This window comes from Bombyx mori, chromosome 6 (genome assembly GCF_030269925.1).
Source record: "Bombyx mori chromosome 6, ASM3026992v2".
Lineage (NCBI taxonomy): Eukaryota > Metazoa > Arthropoda > Insecta > Lepidoptera > Bombycidae > Bombyx > Bombyx mori.
The window spans coordinates 1132734-1154635 of NC_085112.1; the positions used below are offsets into that span (position 1 = coordinate 1132734).

General features: G+C 42.9%; 3 protein-coding genes across 4 annotated transcripts in view; 2 read left to right on the top strand and 1 right to left on the bottom strand.

Annotated features, from left to right (window-relative positions):
- The window catches only part of LOC101740450 (uncharacterized), a 960210-nt gene that overhangs the window by 452765 nt on the left and 485543 nt on the right, over positions 1-21902 (top strand). The window lies entirely within an intron of this gene.
- Positions 1-21902, top strand: part of LOC101741428 (lysosome membrane protein 2) — an 83289-nt gene that overhangs the window by 9321 nt on the left and 52066 nt on the right. The window lies entirely within an intron of this gene.
- Positions 1629-3791, bottom strand: LOC119628658 (polyhomeotic-like protein 1). Its single transcript, XM_038011823.2, has one exon. The coding sequence runs from the start codon at positions 3789-3791 to the stop codon at positions 1629-1631; it is 2163 nt and encodes a 720-aa protein (XP_037867751.2).

Consider the following 21902-nt stretch of genomic DNA (forward strand, 5'->3'; position numbering starts at 1 on the left):
GGACGCTAGATTCGGCCCAATATTCTCCAGGTGCTGAACAAGACGCCCGGCAACGATACGCTCAAGGAGCTTACCGGCCTCGTCCAACACGACTATCGGGCGATACCCGGAGGGCTCATCTCTAGGGCGACCGTCCTTCGGGATGAGCACCAGCCGGCCCGTACGCCACGGCTCCGGGAACCTGCCCTCTCGGAGGCACTTGCTAAAAAGCCTTCGAAGTGCAGGTCCCAAACCATCTTCAGTTAGGGCGAGAGCCCATGCCTTGCTCGACAGACCGTCGGGGCCGGGCGCCGTGCGCTTCGAGCGCATCTTCGCCACCACCGCCTTGAATTCCGCCTGGGACACACCTTCCAGCTCTCCGCCGTCAGCGACCTGCACCGTTGCCATTACAGGAGGGACGAAAGCCGTTCCGGATGAGTCCGGAAATAGACCCCCGACCACCCGGTGCAAAGTCTCGGGTGGCAGTGTGCTGGTCGTAGGGGGAGCCCAAGGTCGAAGCGCATTGCGCGCCAGCCTGTAGGGCCGCCCCCATGGATCGCGATCGAGCGAGGCGAGTAGATCGTTCCAGGCGGCTTCCTTTGCCATTCCGATGGCCACGCAAAGGGCCCTCACCGCTGTCCTGTACACTACGTAAAGGCGGTCTTGCTCCTCCGGGTCTCGATGCGTCCTTCGACGTCGGCTCCGTTGGTACGCACGACGACTGACGTTGCACGACTGGCGCAGGTTGGCGATTTCCTCAGTCCACCAATGTACGCGGCGCTTAGGGGCGAGAGCTCTGATGCGGGGCATGGCGGCATCACACACCCGCGACATGGCCTCGCGCATACGTTCCGCCCCCACGCGTACGTCCATCGGCTCGCCAAGTGAGTCGAGGCGCCACGCCTGGACGACAGCCGCCTCGTGCAGCCGCTCGACATCTAGGCGCTTCTGGGCCCAACGAGGACCCTCCGCGCCTCCACCGAAGAATGAAGACGTTGACACCGCTCCTGGGGTCACAACGATGCTGAAACGGATGTAGCGGTGGTCGGAAAGCGTCTCCTCACCAACCATCACCGCCCAACCGCGGATGCGACACGCGACGTCCGGCGATGCGAACGTGACATCCACCACGGACCCGCCTAAACGTCTCACGCATGTGAATTCCGTGCCGCGGTTGAGTATGACGAGACCGCTTTCGACCAGCCACTCCTCCACCGCCCTTCCTCTGGGGCACGTCCTCGAGGAACCCCAAGCCGATGATTTGGCATTGAGGTCTCCGAGAACAAGCAACTGCCGGGAGTGCGACCTCCTAGTGACGCGGCTGAGCTCAAGGAGGAGGCCTTCAAACTCAGCAAGTGTCCTGTTGGGGGAGAAGTATACTCCCACCACGATCATCTCGGCCCAGAGGACGGCGACGAAGCTGCGACCCCTCTCAACGACGGCGAACTCGGGCGGAGCGCCCACACAACCACGACGGATAATGGCAACCCGGCCGTCAAGGTCAGCTGCCCAATCGGGACCCGTAAGGACCCGGTATGGCTCTGCAACCACCGCAAGGTGGGTCAATCCCTCCACCATGCTCTGAAACAAAAGGTCTTGAGCCCTGGCGGAGTGATTGAGATTCCCCTGGAGAACACGAAGGACGTCTGTCATGACTGGGCGTCCATCGGTGTCGCCGAGGCCATACCGGGCCGACTCCGCGCGCTCTCAAGCGTGGCGAAATCCTGCCGTCGTTGTCTCTGTCTCGGGGGCTTGGCGCAAGCCTTGCCCCCGGAGACGTGGTCCGCCGGTCTGCCAGCAGAGACACAAACGGTGCAGTGCGGCGCCAACGAGCAGCCAGAGGCCACGTGACCGGCCTGGCCGCACCGGTAGCAATCCCGGCTGCGGTCAACTGACGACGGGCAACGTGCGCTCACGTGGCCCAGCTCGTGGCACCGAAAGCACTGCAGCCTCCTGGCCTCCAACAAATGAGCGCGGAGTACGCTCCAGCCAATCCTCAGCTTGGGGACTGCTGCGATTTTCGCAGCTGTTGAGACCGGGCATCGAACTAAGACTTGGCCCATCCCGCCTGGACCGGACTTTATTTCCCCGACCTTGATACTCTCAGACGGGCACCCCCCGATTTTGGCGAGCTCATCGGTGATCTCCTCACGCGACACCGAGTCGTCGAGGCCACTGATGCGCATCGCTGCAGTCACCGATGGCCTGGAGATTTCGACGCCCTCCGCGGGCAGAATTTCTTTCAGCCTATTCGCCAGGAGATCAGCCTTCTCCACTTGATCGTCTCCATCTACCACCAGGACCTTGGCACCAGTTAAAGAGGACCGAATCCTCTGGACCGGGATGCCTAACGATTCTAGGTCGATCTTTGCCCTCGCTTCCGCAAGGACGGACCGATATGTAAGGCCGCGGCTTGCGGCTTCTGGCTGTAGTTTTAATACCACAGCCTGAGAACGCGGAGCTCGAAGCCGCTTCTTCGTCCTCTTCTTTGAAGACGGTGCTTTCTCCTCCGGTGGAACAGCTGCGGCTGTTTTCACGACCTTCCCCCTTGACTTAGCACCCCTACGGGTGACCGTGGACCAGCTTTCGGTTAAAACAACTGGAGCCGGAGGGAAGGCACCCAGTTCGGACAGGGGTGCTAGCACCGTGGTCTTACGTCTAGGGCCTTGTGTCTTCTTATTCGCGGAGGGCGGCAATGCTGCTTGTACCGATGTTGATTCCAGCGTAGCATCAACGATGAGAGGAGGGTCTGGCGATTTCTCACAGGTCTTCCGTCTATCCGCCGCCAAGGGTGGCCTGATGCGAGGCTCCGGGGGCAGCCGCATCTCCAGACTCGCAAAGCGAGCGTCAACCATGGTGCCGACGGCACGCATAATGCGTTGGACACGTAGCTCCTCCTGGTCCTCTGTCGTGTTGCTTGAAGCTGGGGCTGGGGTTTCGACTGGGTTGGACAACGTCAAAGCCCGTGAGATGCGCGCCAGCTCCTTGCGTACCTCCTGCAGCTCCTGTCGGAGCTGTAAAATCTCCTCCTGCTGACCGGCGTTTACCGCTCGCAGCCTTTCCGTCTCTTGGGCCGCGGGACGGTTCGCCAGCTCTTCTGTGACCTCCATTATTGTCACCGCCAATTCCTTTAGGGCACGTTGATACGTACTCTTCAGGTTGCCGGGCTTACTGCATACCTTCAGGGCCATCGCAGCACTCTCCTTCAGACGACACTCAGGATCCTTTTTAGAGCTCCCTTCCGTGGCTTTTGCGCTTCTTACTTCGCGCATACTACTCATGCTATCGGTGGCCTTTATCTCAGAGCGCTGAGTTTTAAGACACGTCTGTTTGTCCACAGTCAGACCAGTGGTCGGCAGACGACCACGCCCTCTCTTTGATTGCGGCATGACACCACCTTTGCCAGTAGAGGCTGCTCCGTCAGAGCCGGAACTGCTTCCAAGCTCGTCACTACTGATCGTCAGTACTCTTTTTCGCTGTCTGCGTGTCGGCGAAGAGCGGGCCGACGAATGGGCCGACCCAGCTGTGGCCATACTATCGTCCGACACGAGAGCGGTTCCGGACGATCTCCCTTCACTGTCCTTAACGGACCCTATAGCTACTACGTCCTTCGCGGACTCGTTCTTCCTACTTATGTCCTTCAAGGACCCTGCTCCTTTTTTGACGCCGTCCTTCCCGGACCTTATCTCAGTGCAGTTTGTGCCCCCCCCAGAATACGAGGGGCTGCGCACTACCGACGAGTCGGTAGTACGGAGGGATTCTCCCGCTTGGCGGGTACCCTCCTGGGGTATTACTCTTTGCAAACTGGACATCTTCATTGGTTTCCCTTTGTTTTTTTTGCCCGGGGTGCGGTCCCCTGGGACACCCTAGCGACCGGTCGCCCACCGGCCATGCATCCTCTCACCGGGTGTCAAAGCTTAGGATTAGGATTGAAATGAAAAGAAGAAGAAAATAAAACTAATAAAACCAAAAATAAAAACCAAAGGCGAAGAAAGACAGGATAGAGAATAACACAAAATGATAAACCAAACAGTAAAACGAAGAAAGTTACAGATTACAAATCAAAATATAAATAAAACAAATGAAGATAACAAAAAGACAGTAAATAAATTAACGAAATAATCAAAAGGAAAAGAATAAAAGGTGGAGGCCCACGCATCTCCAGGAGGACCACCCTTCAACAAGTGAAGGGGGAGGAGAGCTTGGACCCCCGGAGCTGGTTTTGGTCCACGTCGTTCGGTCTCTCTCGTTGTAACAGAACGAGAGAGACCGGACGATACCCCTGGGAATAGAGCCCAGAGGCCCGTTATCCGCCACCTACGGACGCGCCCGGTAGAAGTCCAGCAACTCCCGCGGGATAATTTGGAGACCCTAAAACAATCCGTACGATTGGCAGTGAAAATTTTTCCCATTGAAAGAGTGCGTGCTTTTATTGATAACTGGCCTCAACGTTTAAAGGACTGTATTGCAGCCAATGGATACCACTTCGAATAAGCTTTGTATACTTTAAATTGTTTTATATTTATGGATTAAACTAACACACTGTAAAAGTAATAAATGTTATTTGCAATAGAATTTTTTGTTTTATCCTTTGTCTCAGTATTTATGGCAAGTCTAGGTATTTACCATTACACGTGAGGTCGAAGTTTATACAAGCTGTTCAGCTCTTCAAAAATAATTTTACAAATAAATTCATTTTAATTTTATAATAGAAAAATATTTCTCATTGTAATTTTTTATTAAAATTCGTTAATTTGAATACAAAACCGAAATAAACGTATAAGACGACACTTTGTTCCCATGTCGGAATCTATTTTTTTTAATAATAACGACTAAATGCTTTACTGCACAAATTCAACAAAATAGTTTTTTAATATCTTTGTAGTCAATTAAATATGCATTATCAAGGATAATACAAAAAATAACAGTTCGTCGTCAGATCTTGATAAGTATCAAATGAAACTAAATGACAAGCTGTTAATAAAAAAGAAACATTGAAATCTGTTCAGCTACAAAAAAGTTGTATATTATGGTAACACATGAAAAAATACAATCGTACTGATGATCTCCTCTTTTGTTTTGAAGACGGTTAAAAATATAATACGACGGTTAAGGGTTATTTGGTCTAAGCGAAATTTTTACAAAAAAAAATTTAACTGCCATTTATGGCTGTCAAATTTGAAAAAGATATCATAATAGAAAAACTTCTTCGGGTACTTGAATAAGGTAAGCCTAATTGAAGTTCAAGTTAAATACGTCGTATAGTTGATGCTAATACCAAATTAAAACGGACTTTTAATTACAAAGATAAATCGCGAAAAGAGAAATGTCGCTTAAAACAAATAGCCTTTAACCTCTCGAATAGTAATAGATTTATTTATTTTTTTAGAAAAAAAAAAAAAGAAAGGGGCTGACTTGAGAGAACCTCATGTTCCCACATCGTGGTGTCTGTTATGTATGTAATAGTTTAATTTATAATATGCTCATGCTCTTCGGTCTTCGCTTAGACGTATTTAGTGATTAATTGACGATACTTTTTAACCGACTTAAAAAAAGGAAGAGGTTCTCAATTCGACTGTATTTTTTTATTGCTTAGATGGGTAGACGAGCGATAGAAAAATTGGCACCCGCCTGAGATTCGAACACAGGTGCTTCGCTCAACACGAATACACCGGACGTGTTAACCTTTAGGCCACGACGACGACTTCATTTTTACGATTTACATTCATGGCATTTCAGACGATCGTGTGCCAGTGACGGTAACCACTCACTATCAGGTGGGGCGTATGCTCGCATGCCTACAAGGGCAGTGAAAAAAAAATTTCAACTTGGAGTTCATTGATATAAACAATTTTGCTCATAGCAATTAAGCTACGCGATTTTTATTAACTGAATTTAATTTCAAATCACAAGACACAGACACACACACAGACACACACACACACACACACGCACACACACGCACACAAATAAATGTTTACAAGTAACAAGCGCTGTCTATATTAACAATGCATAATTAAGATACCAAAAATAATTAAGCTATCGACTTCACATCATTACAATGTGTGTATAATACAGACTGCTAATAGTAACATTTTATAATTATTATACTTAACTAATTTATTTGAGCTTTCGTAAAGCTTAACGGCCACTAAAATAGTACGGCGCAGACAGGAAACTTGTCTCTACTATAAAATTGTTTAAATATGCCTTTGTGTATGCTAGAATGATACGTGCCGCATATTAAAACAACTAGATATTGAGGTCCATGGACATCACGACGTGAGCCTATCGATATCGAAACGTGAGGTTAAAGTTGCTGGGAAATTAATTCCGGAGACAGATTAGACAGAAATCTTTCCTGGAGATCGGGTTTTTGATTAATACGAGATCGCTGGACCATTTCAAGAAATTCCTTAGAAAACTTATTAAAGTCGCTTCGTAGGCACAAAGGCTCCCAATGCTTTGTGATATTTAAAGATAATCAATTGAATACTGAAAATATTACAGACCTAGCCTGGAATATCCTTTTGAGGAATTCACAGACCCAATTAACACAGTTAATTTAATTGGGAAACTACACATTAGGTTGATAGCAAATGCAAATTCAGGTATGATGTTGTCATACTTCAGTGCCGAGCGGAATTTGTTTGAGATGATCTAATCTTTGGTCCTTGGTCGAGTGGTTGGCACGTAACGTTTACTGGTGGCAGGGCCTCTTGTGATTACTGGTGGTAGGACCTCTTGTGAGTCCGCACGGGTAGGTACCACCGCCCCGCCTATTTCTGCCGTGAAGCAGTAGTGCGTTTCGGTTTGAAGGGTGGGGCAGCCGTTGTGACTATACTGAGACCTTAGAACTATATCTCAAGGTGTTTGGCGCATTTACGTTGTAGATGTCTATGGGCTCCAGTAACCACTTAACATCAGGTGGGCTGTGAGCTCGTCCACACATCTAAGCAATAAAAAAAAAAAAACTACTGGATCCAGGTTCGATTACCAGAATATAATTGACCTGAACGTATTTATTTTTGTTTAATCCGCTCAGTGTGCGAGTGCTTGGTTTTGAAACCGCTTAAATTTCATGGCCAGTGTCAAAAACGTTCGTGTATTGGAAAGGATTTCGTTGTATCTGCTCACGGTCAATGTCGGTGTATGTTTCGTGTGATAGGCGTTAAATTCTTTTTTTTTATTGCCCTTGTAAATCGAGGAGCATATGGCCCACTTGATGGTGAGTGGTTACCGTCGCCCGTGGACTTCAGCAATACCAGGGGCAGAGCCAAGCCGCTGCCTACCGCTTAATACTCTCCACAAGCCTCGTTTGAAGAAGGACATGTCATAGCGCTCGGGAAACACCTTGAAGGGGAGCTCATTCCAAAGCCTGATGGTACGTGAAAAATATCTCTAGAAACGCACTGTGGATGACCGCAGGATGGATGGTAGTGGACGGTAGTATGGATGATCTGTATTAACTCTTTCAATCGCAGTCCAAAAATGAAAAACTTCCAATGTAATATCAGTCTTATCAAGATTATCTTAGATCTTATTTAACTAGAGTCGATCTGACTTGCTCAGTGGCCATGACACGTTAACCTTATCTCGGCCAACAAAGTGGAATACGAAAATTTGTCTAACGATTAATATCAAATTATTATGCACCCTACTAACGACAGATGCCTTCATATTGATTCCGACTTTACTAGCTACTGAACACGCCGTGACTGTATCGAGTTAAAGTGAGGTATTAAAATTCGTGGATAGAATTCATTTCGCGGCGTTTTGTTCGAAGATATAACTAAAATGAAGCCTTGTGAGTGTTTTGTTGGATTTCATTATTAAAATAGTCGACTGGTTCACGGTCTATTTGATGTTATGCGTGGCAGTTCATGGGAAATAATTCATCTCAAGATTATACATTGCTTATGAGTACTCTGATTTTTTTTACGAATTTCCTTCAATAACTTTACGTATGATTACTTAGTTCTTTTTTTTAATTGATCTAAACGAGTTTGTAGTTTTCCTGGTCTTAAAGCGCTACCGGAGCGTTTTCTTGCTCTTCAAACTGTGGTGCATGGTTGCTTCGCTACAGAAATAGGCTCATTCGTGGCGCCTGTCCATGTGAATTCAATAACTCCCATCATCATTAATAATCTATACTTCTATACTAATATTATAAAGAGGAAAGATTTGTTTGTTTGTATTGAATAGGCTCCGAAATTACTGAACCGATTTGAAATAAATTCTTTCACTGTTTGGAAGCTACACTATTCCCGAGTGACATAGGCTAAAATCTTTTTTGAAAAAAATTAGGGATCTTTACTAAAACTCCAATAATGTAACCCAAGGTTTAAAAAAATTACCTAAAATATTCTTTACATCGCGTGCCCTGCGAAAACTATTGATGATAGAATAAAATAATGTACTGCGACTTTGTAGAACACATTAACAAAAAGTATCGCGAGAGCATTTGTCTAACTATTATAGTTATGCCACAGAAAGTGTTCTTTTATTGAAAAAAATAAAACAACGTCAAATATCGTTGAAATTTTTGTTAAAGACCCGAGCGGAGCCGGAGCGGGCCACTAGTAGTTTATACAGTTGATCTACCCTATTACTAATATTGCATCATTACATTGGCGGCGATAAGACGAGATTATAATATTCATTGACTGATTTCTGGCATTTTGACATTTAGCTACTGAACAATAACATTTCAAAGTATCGAATAACAGCTTCGTGACAGTGTGAATGGTCAGATCGGCTTTGATTATGGCCAACCGTTTTACGAGATATTAAAGATTTCAAAGCGCGAACACGCATCAAACATGCGAATTAAGCATTTCATCTATAGTTATACAGTTATCTATATATTAATACGTGAAGCATAAACTTTGTATCCCTTTTTACGAAAACTGCGCGGACGGAGGAGCATGAAATTTTCCACACTTATAGAGAATATAGAGAAGAAGTGCACAGTGCTAATATTTTTTTAAATTATGCATAAAAGATACATTAAATCACTAAAGAAAACATTACGCACACTACCATGTATTTGACACAACAAATACATAAAAACATACTCTTTGTTTACTGTCAATTGGGAAACTTTTGTTATTTTTTAAAGTCTGTGGTCGAATTGAAAATAGATTAATAATGTTTGTCATTAATATTATTGATCTTTAGTGCAGTTTTGGCGAATACTGTGATAATATTATCGAAATATAATAGTGTTTGACAATAGAACCATAATAATGTTTAAACTTTTAATTTCAATTAATTATAGTCGAATCTCGACTACTACGTGGCCACTAGTATACATAATTATGCAGTTATATTGATACTTCAATATATCGAAAATTCTTTGGTATATCAACAATTTCTTGAAACTGTTCAATCACAACTTATTTGTACGTTAATTGTATTATAGTAGTAACTAAGATATAAAGGTTCCCTGGAGAGCAACTGTATTAATTCTCACACAATCGGATTATTGGTTTAGGAAAATTTGCTTTGTATCTATTTAATCTATTTATGAATGTGAATGTTTGTGAATTTGTGTATTAGTTACTGTTAAAGTTACTTTATAGCCCCGTATAAAACATAGGATAAGTTTAAGTTTTATTATGATATTATATTTTACGAGAGGTCCCGCAGTAGTCGAAAATCGACTATAATTAATTGGAATTGTAAGTTTGTACACCATTATGATTGTATTTTATACTTATATAATTACAAATTTCGCCAAGACTACACTTTAAAAAATATTAACAAAGACAAACAATATTTAATCTATTCTCAATTTGACAACAGACGTCAAGAACAAAAGTTTGACAATAAATAGTATGCATGCGTGTGTGCGTCAAATACATGGTATGTAGTGTGTGTAATGTTTTCTTTATTGATTTAATGTATCTTTTATGCATTATTTTCAAAAAATATTAGCATTGTGCACTTCTTCTCTATATTCTCTATAAGTGTAGAAAATTTCATACTCCTCCGTCCGCGCAATTTTCGTAAAAAGGGATACAAAGTTTCTGCTTCACGTATTAATATATAGATTATGATATATCCGGTAGTGCCGAGTGAATTCGCTTAATAAATTCGGTAGCGTGTTTGTTAGTTCGTAATCATAATGTATCAACAGATCTACGAAACACCAGCATCTCTTTATTCTAGGAAAATTCAACGTATTTTTTTATTGCTTAAATGGGTGGACGAGCTCACAGCCCATCTGGTGTTAAGTGGTTACTGGAGCCCATAGACAACGTAAATGCGCCACCCACCTTGAGATATAAGTTCTAAGGTCTCAGTATAGTTACAACGGCTGCCCCACCCTTCAAACCGAAACGCATTACTGCTTCACGGCAGAAACAGGCAGAGTGGTGGTACCTACCCGCGCGGACTCACAAGTCCTACCACCAGTAATAACGCAAATTATAATTTTGCTGGTTTGATTTTTATTACACGATGTTATTCCTTCACCGTGGAAGTCAATCGTGAACATTTGTTGAGTACGTATTTCATTAGAAAAATTAGTACCCGCCTGGGATTCGAACACCGGTGCATCGCTCAACACGAATGCACCGGACGCCTTATCCTTTAGGCCACGACGACACGCTACCGTGACAGACCGTTCTCACTAAAGGCGGCTTAATGATGGTGTCTATGTCAGAATTGCTAATGACGTTCGTCAAGATTGATTGTACGTAATCATGTTTTTACACGCGTAGCTCAATACCTTTGTTTTTAAAAACAAAATCTTAATTATTTTACTCTGTCTTTTTTTGTTTCCTCCTCGGTCAAAATAGTTTTGGATCTCAAAAAAATACGTGCGTAGTTTTTATTGCCGGTGCTCGCGACGAAAATGATGGGTTTTGTAATAGTATGGTGCTAACTGCTGTTTACATCATTATTCACGTACTCATAATGAATGCAAGACGAGCTATTACAAGTTTTTCATCTTAGATTAGATTTCTATTGTAATTATCTGTACTAAGACGATTGTGGTCTGTCAGATTATTTCCTGATTATTTTAGTGTGTGCTACCTTTCATATTTTTAAACCTAACCTTTGTCCTAATGAAGAAGGACGGGCTTAAATCAGTCACAATGTATACTCTCTGAGTCTCTGCTCTCGCAGGCACATGCATATATTCTGTAGCGGGAAACAACGATGCGTTTTTGTCTGTAAAGAAAAAAATAAATCTTAGACTACGCCGATAACTGAAATCAGAAAACCAAAGCTAAAACTATGATTTTTTTATTTATTGCTTAGATGGGTGGACGAGCTCACAGCCCACCTGGTGTTACGTGGTTACTGGAGCCCATAGTCATCTACAACGTAAATGCGCCACCCACCTTGAGATATAAGTTCTAAGGTCTCAAGTATAGTATACAACGACTGCCCCACCCTTCAAACCGAAACGCAGTACTGCTTCACGGCAGAAATGGGCAGGGTGGTGGTACCTACCCGCGCGGACTCACAAGAGGCCCTACCGCCAGTATGAACTGAGAAAAATTAAACAGTGAAATCTCTCACGTATACAGTTTGTTACGACCAAAAAAGAAAAACCAGTTACTGTTAGCTTATTGCTTTGTCACGAGTTACCGTATAATGGTCTTAAATTTTGTCTGAGAGTGGATTAGTTAGTTGTAACTTGTAAACACTATGACGCATGGTGCGGTCATCAATGTTTTAGCGAACACGCGTTAATTTCGTCGGCGCTATTACATCCCGTTTTAGTCATTTTGATGTCGCGAAGTAGTAGAACCGCGTTTATTACTTAAAAAAATTGAAATTTCAAGGCGACCTTCAGTGGACTGGTTGGTTAGTTAAAATTTTGATGGGCAGATTTGATGGGCTTACAGATTAGCTGATGTTAAACTTGTTGCTACGCGAATGCTTAACACACTTAATCATCATTAATTGTCATTTCATCACTTCACTTAATCATCATGCTTAACATCAGCTTAACACTTACCGGTGGTAGGACCTCTTGTTAGTCCGAACGGGTAGGTACCACCGCCCTGCCTATTTCTGCAGTGAAGCAGTAATTCGTTTCGGTTTGAAGGGTGAGGTAGCCGTTGTAACTATACTGAGACCTTAGAACTTATATCTCAAGTTGGGTGGCGCATTTACTTTGTAGATGTCTATGAGCTCCAGTAACCACTTAACATCAGGTGGGCTCTGAGCTCGTCTATCCATCTAAGCAATAAAAAAATGCAATAACTGACCTCGAGAAGCGGGTCCGAATTCTTAATGCGGATAACACATCACAGGTATTTTCATTCAACCCATTAGTATTAGCAAATTATCTCTGGTTGAGCCCGTGAGCTAACCTAATCGTCCGCGCGTAGCTAGAATATCCTCTTATAATAGGCTAGGGAAAAAAACAGGTAATTACGTGAAAAATATAAAAAGGTTCACTTTTTATTACACGATGTTACTTCTTCATCGTAAAAATCATTAGCCAATACGTTCCACAATCGGATCTCGTTAGAGAATTGTATCGTGCTCACATCGCTACGGCTGATTACGAATAAACCTATGATAATTGCTTTAGGTACGGACGCTTACTAAAATCTTCAGCAATAAAGAAGTTAAAAGTAAAAATTCGTGATCCCAAAGGCAGGGTCTGGCCGCTGACCTCGTAAGGGTCACCGCTGATGTCACTGGTCGCAAAGACCCATCGTGGGTACTGACTTTCGTCGCCACATGCTGATAGCAGGCGTGAATAGTAGGACCTAGGATTCCACGTGCGTGCTTAGCAACCTTCTTTCTAGCATTGCGAGGCTCACGAGTTTCAAGACCATCGGATAAGACCTCTGCCTAGAAGAAGCAATAAAAATAATTTAATTAGAATTTTGTCCGGTTTGTATGGGCTTCGGAAATAGGAAACCGAGGAATTATTTAAGATTAATCCCTCGTCTCTACTTACCATCGTACTGCCCGATACTGGAACAGATTTAGTACCTAATGTAGCGAAACGTTTCGGTCATTTATAGTAAGTTTTTAGAGATCGCAGTTGCCGCATGCCATCCAGCTCTGAAATGAACCCCCTTTTATAGAGCTTCCTCAGCCGGGGGAGAGGTCCAGCCGAGAGTGGTCTGTCTGGTCGACCATCGAAACCAGACACCATGGTATATACTTCCTCCTATATAATTTCTTTGTTATCCAACACCGGCGATCTTCTTAGCGTTAAAACACAAGCCAAACAAACGGACATACCTCAGGATACTGTTAGTTCTTTCCGTGCGAATTGAAACGTGATTTTTGATAAATATTTATTTTATAAATTACGCTGTAGTTAGCACATTATTCAGATGTCGACGTATTATAGCACTTTAGTTGTCCGTGACCAAGAAAATTCCGAACGAATTATATTAGTAACAATAACAATAATAACTGAAAACAAATCGCGCACGGTCGTTCGGCTCCAATTTTGGATTCCCGGTGTTATGGGTACCAGAGTTTATTTTAGTTACTTCCATAGTATCATGTCCTATGGCATTTTGCTAGGGAGCAATGCAGCCGATAGAGAAATGATATTTATTCTGCAGAAAAGAGCTATACGTGCTATTTATAACGTGCACTCAAGGAAAATTTAAAGAAATTAAAGTTCTCACTATGCCGTCCCAGTGCATTTTTGAAAATTTGATGTATGTTAGTAAATATATTGAGGAGTTTCCTAAAAAGTCTGATTTACATAATAGAAATACTAGGAACAAACACAAGCTTGATGTGCCGATGAGTAGGTTATATAAGATACCAAATTCATTCGGGTGTTTGTCTGGGCGCCTGTATAATAAAATCCCACAAGATGTTCAGAACCTACATATACATAGGTTTAAGAAAACTGTTAAAGAACATCTGTGCAATAAAGCTTACTATAAAGTCAATGATTATCTAGAAGATTGCACAAAGTGGGAATGAGTTGCTCGCTCCGAGCATTTCAATATTGCAATAATTGTTACGTTATAATACATCTTTTAAAAATGAATATTTAAAAAAATCTCATATTTACAAAAAAAGACATGCCCACTGAGTTTCTTGCCAGTTCTTCTCAGGACGGAGTCTAGTTTTTGTGAATTGGCGGTAGTTCTTTTGACGTTCAACAAGTATGAACATTCATTTATGTAGAATAAAAAAAAGTTGATTTGATTTTATTTGATTTGAGAGACTGATAAACATACTATCATGTATGTTTAGTATATATAGGTATATATATATCGCAATACTTTAGGAATCCGTTGCATAACTGACGAAGCTAAATCTAGAACCTGCGACTTCTTTAAGCTTTAGTAAAAACATTACACAAACACACAACCATGTATTTGACATAACATGCATGCATACTATTTGCTTATTGTCAAACATTTCTTATTGCTTAAAGTCCGTGGTCAAATTGAGAATAGATTAAATGTTGTTTGTCTTTATTAATATTTCGAAAGTCTAAAGTGTAGTCTTAGCGAAATCTGTGATTATAGAAGTCTTTGAAAATAGAATCATATTAGTGAACAAAGTTATAATTTCAATTAATAATAGTCGAATATCGACTACCGGGGGACCACTAGTTAAATTAAAATTACATAACTGGTGGTAGGACCTCTTCTGAGTCCGCACGGGTAGGTACCACCACCCTGCCTATTTCTGCCGCGAAGCAGTAATGCGTTTCGGTTTGAAGGGTAGGGCAGCCGTTGAACTATACTGAGACCTTAGAACTTATCTCAAGGTGGGTGGCGCATTTACGTTGTAGATGTCTATGGGCTTCAGCAACCATTTAACACCAGGGGAGTTATTAGCTAGTCCACCCATCTAAGATAACAAAAAAAAAACATAAGTCGGAACAAATCGCGCACGGTAATCCTGCCCTAATTTAGGGCTCCCTCTGTTTTGGGCACCAGAGACTAACATACTTATATACGGTTAAAATAAATATACATAGATAATGAGCACCCAGACAAAGAGCAAACGAACCTGTTCATCACCCACGAATCAAACCTAAGACCCTCGGCGCTATATTCATATACTGCACAACTGCGTCAGTCAATAAAAGCGACATTAAACCATTTAGTAGTTAAAACTTTTTACTGGTGGTAGGACCACTTGTGAGTCCGTGCGGGTAGGTAGCACCGCCCTGCCTATTTCTGCCGTGAAGCAGTAATGCGTTTCGGTTTGAAGGGTGGGGCAGCCGTTGTAAATATACTGAGACTTTAGAACTTGCATCTCAAGGTGGGTGGCGCGTTTACGTTGTAGATGTCTATGGGCTCCAGTAACCACTTAACACCAGGTGGGCTGTGAGATCGTTCACCCATCTAAGCAAGAAAAAAAAAACTAAACAAATATTTAATCTTCGAGAAGATTTTTAAACTTATTACAAATGATCTTGTTATGACAATAATCGTTGAGTGGAACTTAGAAATCCCCAGATACAACTATATTCCTCTTATTCCTAGCTAATGTATCTCCTCGGTGACTGTCCTACTCCCGAATTCCTTCTGTCGCTCCAATTTAGCTGATGGTTGGACGTGTTTTCAGTCCGCAGGCATGAGCGTCATAAGAGTTCCGTGCCCAATACGTTTTTTTTCCTACCTAAGCTGATAACCTTAAGAGGCTATTTCAGCGTAACCTTAACTAGTAGGTGAGCTCACGGGGCTCAAACTGCAGTGATGCTAGGGTGACCCTAGCGAGAGCAGTGCTTCGCAGAATCTACCACCGTATCGGAAACGCGACCCACTGAGAAGATCCGGCGAGAAACTCAGTGGGCAATCAATCCCAATACCAGGGAATCCTTTATGCAATACAACTGAGATTTCCCGATCACATCTCAAAACGAGTGGCGGTATCATATGTTGCTTATGGACAGCGCCACTAGTTGATAAGAAGTCGTTTATTATAATGAATCATTTTCGCTAGAATGGTCTCGATGTTTTTTTTGTCTCAAGCATAAGTTCTTGTCCTTTTAATTTGTACTGAGAAGTACTTTAGACGGCCCGTACCCCTCATTGACCGGTTTTCGTGCGTCATTACTAACATTATGTTTAAAAGTAACGAATAAGTAAAAAAAAAAAGTTTTGCCATTCCAGTATCTCGTTCACTGACATCTGGAGTATATAAAAAAAAAAAACACTACATTAACGTTGAAGGTTAAATGGGAACGTACCAAAATACCATTTTAAAAAACAAAGAAAATGTTTTTATGGGTTTATTCTATAAGAAGAAGAAGAAGAAGGGTCGTCGTACCCCCTTTCGGGGGCACGGAACGGGCCTCGGGGCAAACCCCACTACCCGGGACGGAGCTCCCTGCCACATAGGGCAGAGGTGGTATAGATGCAGGACGAGACGGGGGAGGACTGTTCGCAGCGCGCATACGGTTGCATAGCATCGACAAATTCTATAAAAGGCATACAGTTTCAATATCTAACTTTTTATTTCCGGGATTGGCTCGCGTTAGGTTATATTTCGTATAGTGTATTCCGGTATAGTAATTCTCAGTAAATAATAAATAAATTTTGTTATTGCTCTACTATGTTGGGGTTTTAGCTTAGCGACTGGAGGCACATCTGCTGCAAAGAAATTTCTCCTTTTTTTCCTATCTATTCTAGTAACCTCCAGGGGTTATTCTAGATTGACCAAGCTAGTGGGTGAGCTCACGGGGCTCAAACCGGGACTGTTGCTAACACTGACCCTAGCAAGAGCAGTGCTTCGCAGAAACTATCACCGGATCGGAAACGCGACCCACTTAATCTACTCGTTAATTTACTCGTCGAGTCCTTCGTTGCAAGCGACGGGTTCGGCGAGGACGGTGACTGGTGCTTTTGAGGTACTTCAAAGCACCGTTAATGGATCAGAAGGATCCGTAATGACGTGTTTAGGGCGACGTCGAATATTTACGATTCGGTTCACAGTATGCAAATTCCTCGTTTTTGTAGTGAAGCACTTAAACTTTCCGGTTTGAAGAGTGCGATAGCTTGTCGTAAGGTGGCCGTAATAACATACAAATGAGTCTTTGACGTCACTCACGTAAGTCGTCGTGGCCTAAAGAACAAGACGTCCGGTGCATTCGTATCTAGCGATGCACCGGTGTTCGAATCCCGCAGGCGCGGCGGGTACCAATTTTTCTAGTGAAATACGTACTTAATAAATGTTTACGATTGACTTCCACGGTGAAGGAATAACATCTATATGTATAAAAATTAATTGCTGTTCGTTAGTCTCGCTAAAACTCGAGAACGGCTTGACCGATTTGGCTAATTTTGGTCTTGAATTACTTGTGGAAGTCCAGAGAAGGTTTAAAAGGTGGATAAATATGGAAATGCAAAAATAATAAAATTTGTTTTTCCTTTGATGTGTCCCCCGTCGGACGGATCCCTTTTGTTTTGTTTATTTTATACAAAAGTTTGGGTCTTTATTTATCGATTGAGGCACTACGAAGTCTGCCAGGTCAGCTAGTCGTGTAATAAAAATCAAACCCGCAAAATTATAATTTGTGTAATTACTGGTGGTAGGACCTCTTGTGAGTCCGGACGGGTAGGTCCCACCGCTTTGCTTATTTCTGCCGTGAAGCAGTAATGCGTCTCGGTTTGAAGGGTGGGGCAGCCGTTGTAACTATACTGAGACCTTAGAACTTATATCTCAAGGTGGGTGGCGCACTTACGTCGTAGATGTCTATGGGCTCCAGTAACCACTTAACAGTAGGTGGGCTGTGAGCTCATCCACCAATCTAAGAGAAAAAAATGTATAATCTATTACATTATGAAGTTTCATCACAATATGTTCGTATTTCGCGTGTAAGAGCTACCAACCATTCATCTATTCTCACTTTTGCCAACTGAGTTTCTCGCCGGATCTTCTCAGTGGGTTGCGTTTTCGATCCGGTGGTAGATTCTGCGAAGCACTGCTCTCGCTAGGTTCAGTGTTTGCAACTCGCCGGCTTAAGCCCCGTGAGCTCACCTACAAACGTTTTTTTTTTTTTATTACTTAGATGTGTGGACGAGCTCACAGCCCACCTGGTGTTAAGTGGTTACTGGAGCCCATAGACATCTACAGCGTAAATGCGCCACACACCTTGAGATATAAGTTCTAAGATCTCAGTATAGTTACAACGGCCGCCCCACCCTTCAAACCGAAACGCATTATTGCTTCACGGCAGAAATAGGCGGGGCGGTGGTACCTACCCGTGCGGACTCACAAGAGGTCTTACCACAAGTAAAATAAAAAAGCGTAATAGAATAAAAATATGAATTTTATATTTTTCATCTCTGTCTCTGTTTGATTGTTTGTTAGGGCGAAGCTGAAATAGCCTCTCAAGGCTATCACTATAGGTAGGAAAAAAAAAAACTAACTTTCATATTGGAAATATTAGAAAGATGTTATCATTAAAGAGTAGTATAGACGGGCTATCTCAATAATTGTTCCGATCAGATTGGTTATTGCAAAGATTAAGATGAATTTCAAAAAAAAACAGCAAGCAAAACAAGTGTAGGGTACGTCATTACGCCATCGATATAATTAATCAGATAGGTACTTATAAAATTTCCTAAAACTCCGATATTAATCAACGTTACATTCTGTGTATCTTTTAAATTATAATTACCTATTAATAATTCAGCGGAAAAATTCGCTCCGTAGTGTTCATGTTTTTTTATTAATACAACATTATTATGGCGATGTTTTACGAGAAAAAATTGCTAAGTTCACAGGGGTCAAACAACAGGGTGTGTTCACAAATAGCAAATAGCAGCTGCCGCGTATTCTCGTTTGGCTGAGCGAATTCGCGAGTAGCCACGGTTACGGCTATTGATTAAATAATATGCATAGTTTAAAAACAAAAAAAAAATGGCGACGATGCCCGTAAACACAATGTGTATAAAAGAAACGACCTGGCTTTCTTCTTCTCTCCAATGTCGAGTGGTTCGCGAGACGCTCTATCTATTTTCTCACTCTCGCTCGTCCTAAATTGTATCTTTTCTCTCTAGCCGTAACGAATCTGTCGAAAGTTAAATTTTACTCTCAACACGCCTAATGAAGTTTCATTTCAAAAACCCTCAAATAGGAAACTGAACTAACCAAATTATGTACGTACTTCATTTTTTATACCTTTGATACTGGTCAGGACATTAGAGAAAAACTATATTTTTAATTTTTTTATGGCCCTCGTAGGCAGACTCATACGGCCCACCTAATGGTGAATGGTTACCGTCGCTTATGGACCTCAGCAATGCCATAGCCAGCCCAATCTCGGCGGTCCGTGCTGGAATCATGGTCCAGGCGGCTGGCCGATCCTTCGGCTGGTCGTAGGACCGTCGAGGCGATTCGCCCGATTCTTGTGGATTGGGTGAATCGTGACAGAGGACGCCTCACTTTCCGGCTCACGCAGGTGCTCACTGGGCATGGTTGCTTCGGTGAGTTCCTGCACCGGATCGGAGCCGAGCCGACGGCAGAGTGTTACCATTGTGGTTGCGACTTGGACACGGCGGAGCACACGCTCATTGCCTGCCCCGCATGGGAGGGGTGGCGCCGTGTCCTTGTCGCAAAAATAGGAAACGACTTGTCGTTGCCGAGTGTTGTGGCATCGATGCTCGGCAACGACGAGTCGTGGAAGGCGATGCTCGACTTCTGCGAGTGCACCATCTCGCAGAAGGAGGCGGCGGGGCGCGTGAGAGACGCACAAGCCCGCCGCCGTCGAGCGGGGGCCAGGGAGGCGGATCTCGCCCTAGCCCTGGCCCTCTAAGTGTTTCGGGTCCCCCTCATATGTCGGTCTGGGGCCCGGCGAAGGGGGCCTAAGAAGACGACGTGCAAGCTGCTCTGCACGCGTTTTACGCAAGAGCATCCGGGTGATGAAAGGCCGGCTATCCTCGACCCACGCTGGTTCTCACCCAGCGGGGTATTTCGTAGGATAACCTATTCAAACCGGCGCCATCTAGGCGGGCTTCGGACAGCCTGCCGACCGAGAGGGCTGGTGGTCGTGGCGCCGACCGAAAAAAAAAAAAAAAAAAAAAAAAAAAAAAAAAAAAAAAAAAAAAAAAAAGGCAGAGCCAAGCGGCTGCCTACCGTTAAATCATTGTATTACCATTGGTACTTCATGCGTATGGACATTTTCAAGTTAATCGGACGCTGAGAAGTCTATGCGGATGACGTTTAGAAATTTCGTTACATACAAAAACAAACATACCCACATATCACCGGTGGTAGGACCTCTTGTGAGTCCGCACGGGTAGGTACCACCGCCCCGCCTATTTCTGCCGTGAAACAGTAATGCGTTTTGGTTTGAAGGGTGGGGGCAGCCGTTGTAACTATACTGAGACCTTAGGACTTATATCTCAAGGTAGGTGGCGGCATTTACGTTGTAGATGTCTATGGGTTCCGGTAACCACTTAACACCAGGTGGGCCGTGAGCTCGTCCACAAACCTAAGAACCAACCAACATAACTAACGACTAGACGTGTTATTGTAGTTCTAACCGATTTTATTTCTTATATGGTGTCAAGATTGTCTATACCAAGCCTTGAGTTACACTACCTTAATCAGTGAATCATAAGTTGTGAAACTGTGTAAAAATTATTGTTTAATATTGTGTTAAAACAGTGAATAAACCAAAAAATAATTTCAAAATTATATATTGATATAATAAAAAGAGGGTATGAAGAAGGTTTGAAAAACAAAAGATTGGATATTGAACTAACACAAAATTTAAACTTGAGTATATTCAATAAATTAGCACGCTAATTTGAAGTCGCTGCGGTCAAGCGGTTAGTCAAACGAGTTTTATGCACCCGTCAGCTGCTCAGGCCTCAAGATCGAATCCTGCAAAGCACATATTTTTTTCCTTTTTTTCTTTTTGGCAAATACATTTATAATTTTTATACATAGAACTAGTAATTAATTTCAACAGTAAGAATATAATTTGGGAAGATAAAAGAAGGGAAGAATGTCATCAGTCCCAAAGATTTGTTCTGGATGTAAAAATAAACTTTCTAGGAAGGAATACATGATGTGCTCCGCATGTGGCTTAGGTTATGATTTGTTATGTGCTAATATAACACCTAAATCTTACTTTCTTATGGATCAAGACCGTAAGAATAACTGGAGTTGTCAGGAATGTCGTAATAAGATACCGAAATCTGACAACACAAATACTCCTGCTAGAGCAGTGAGTCGATCCGCCACTTCTGATGAAGATAACGGTCTTGGAGAAGAAAGAAATATTACTTTGCGAACAAAAAAACAGAGCTCGAAATGTGACAGCGATGGATCCTACGTTACTGAAGGACATTTACGTATCATTATTAAACAGGAGATAACAAAAACTATCAAACAACTAGTTTCTGAACACTTATCGAATATTTCCCAACAAATAGCTGACTTCCACGAATCCTTAACATTTTTTAATAAACAATACGAGGAACTCAAGCAAATGGTAAGCGAGAGGGACGATACAATTTCTGATTTAGTTTCTAAAAACAATAATTTAACAATACAAGTGAAGAATTTGACAAATAGACTGGGGCAAGTAGAACAAAGCATGCGTTCCCCAAATATTGAGATCAATGGTATCCCTGAAAATAAATCAGAAAATTTAATAACGACTATTGAGCAGCTGGGTAGAATTGTCGGAAATCCTTTTGGCGACAGCGACATTCTCCACGTAACACGTATTGCCAAACTTAATAAGGAGAATGACCGTCCTCGCTCCGTGATTATTAAACTACGTAGTCAGCGCCGTCGCGATGAGTTGCTGGCTGCAGTTACCAAGTTCAATAAGAAGAATTTAGACAACAAATTGAATTCAGAGCATCTAGGAATCGGGGGACGTCGTGTGCCAGTATTTGTATCTGAACATCTAACGCCGATAAATAAACACTTACATGCGGCCGCTCGTAAGAAGACAAAAGATACTGGTTTTAAGTTTATATGGGTGAGGGATG

Coding starts and splice junctions, on each gene's coding strand:
- LOC119628658 (XM_038011823.2), bottom strand. CDS start 3,791: ATGTCCAGTTTGCAAAGAGTAATACCCCAGGAGGGTACCCGCCAAGCG.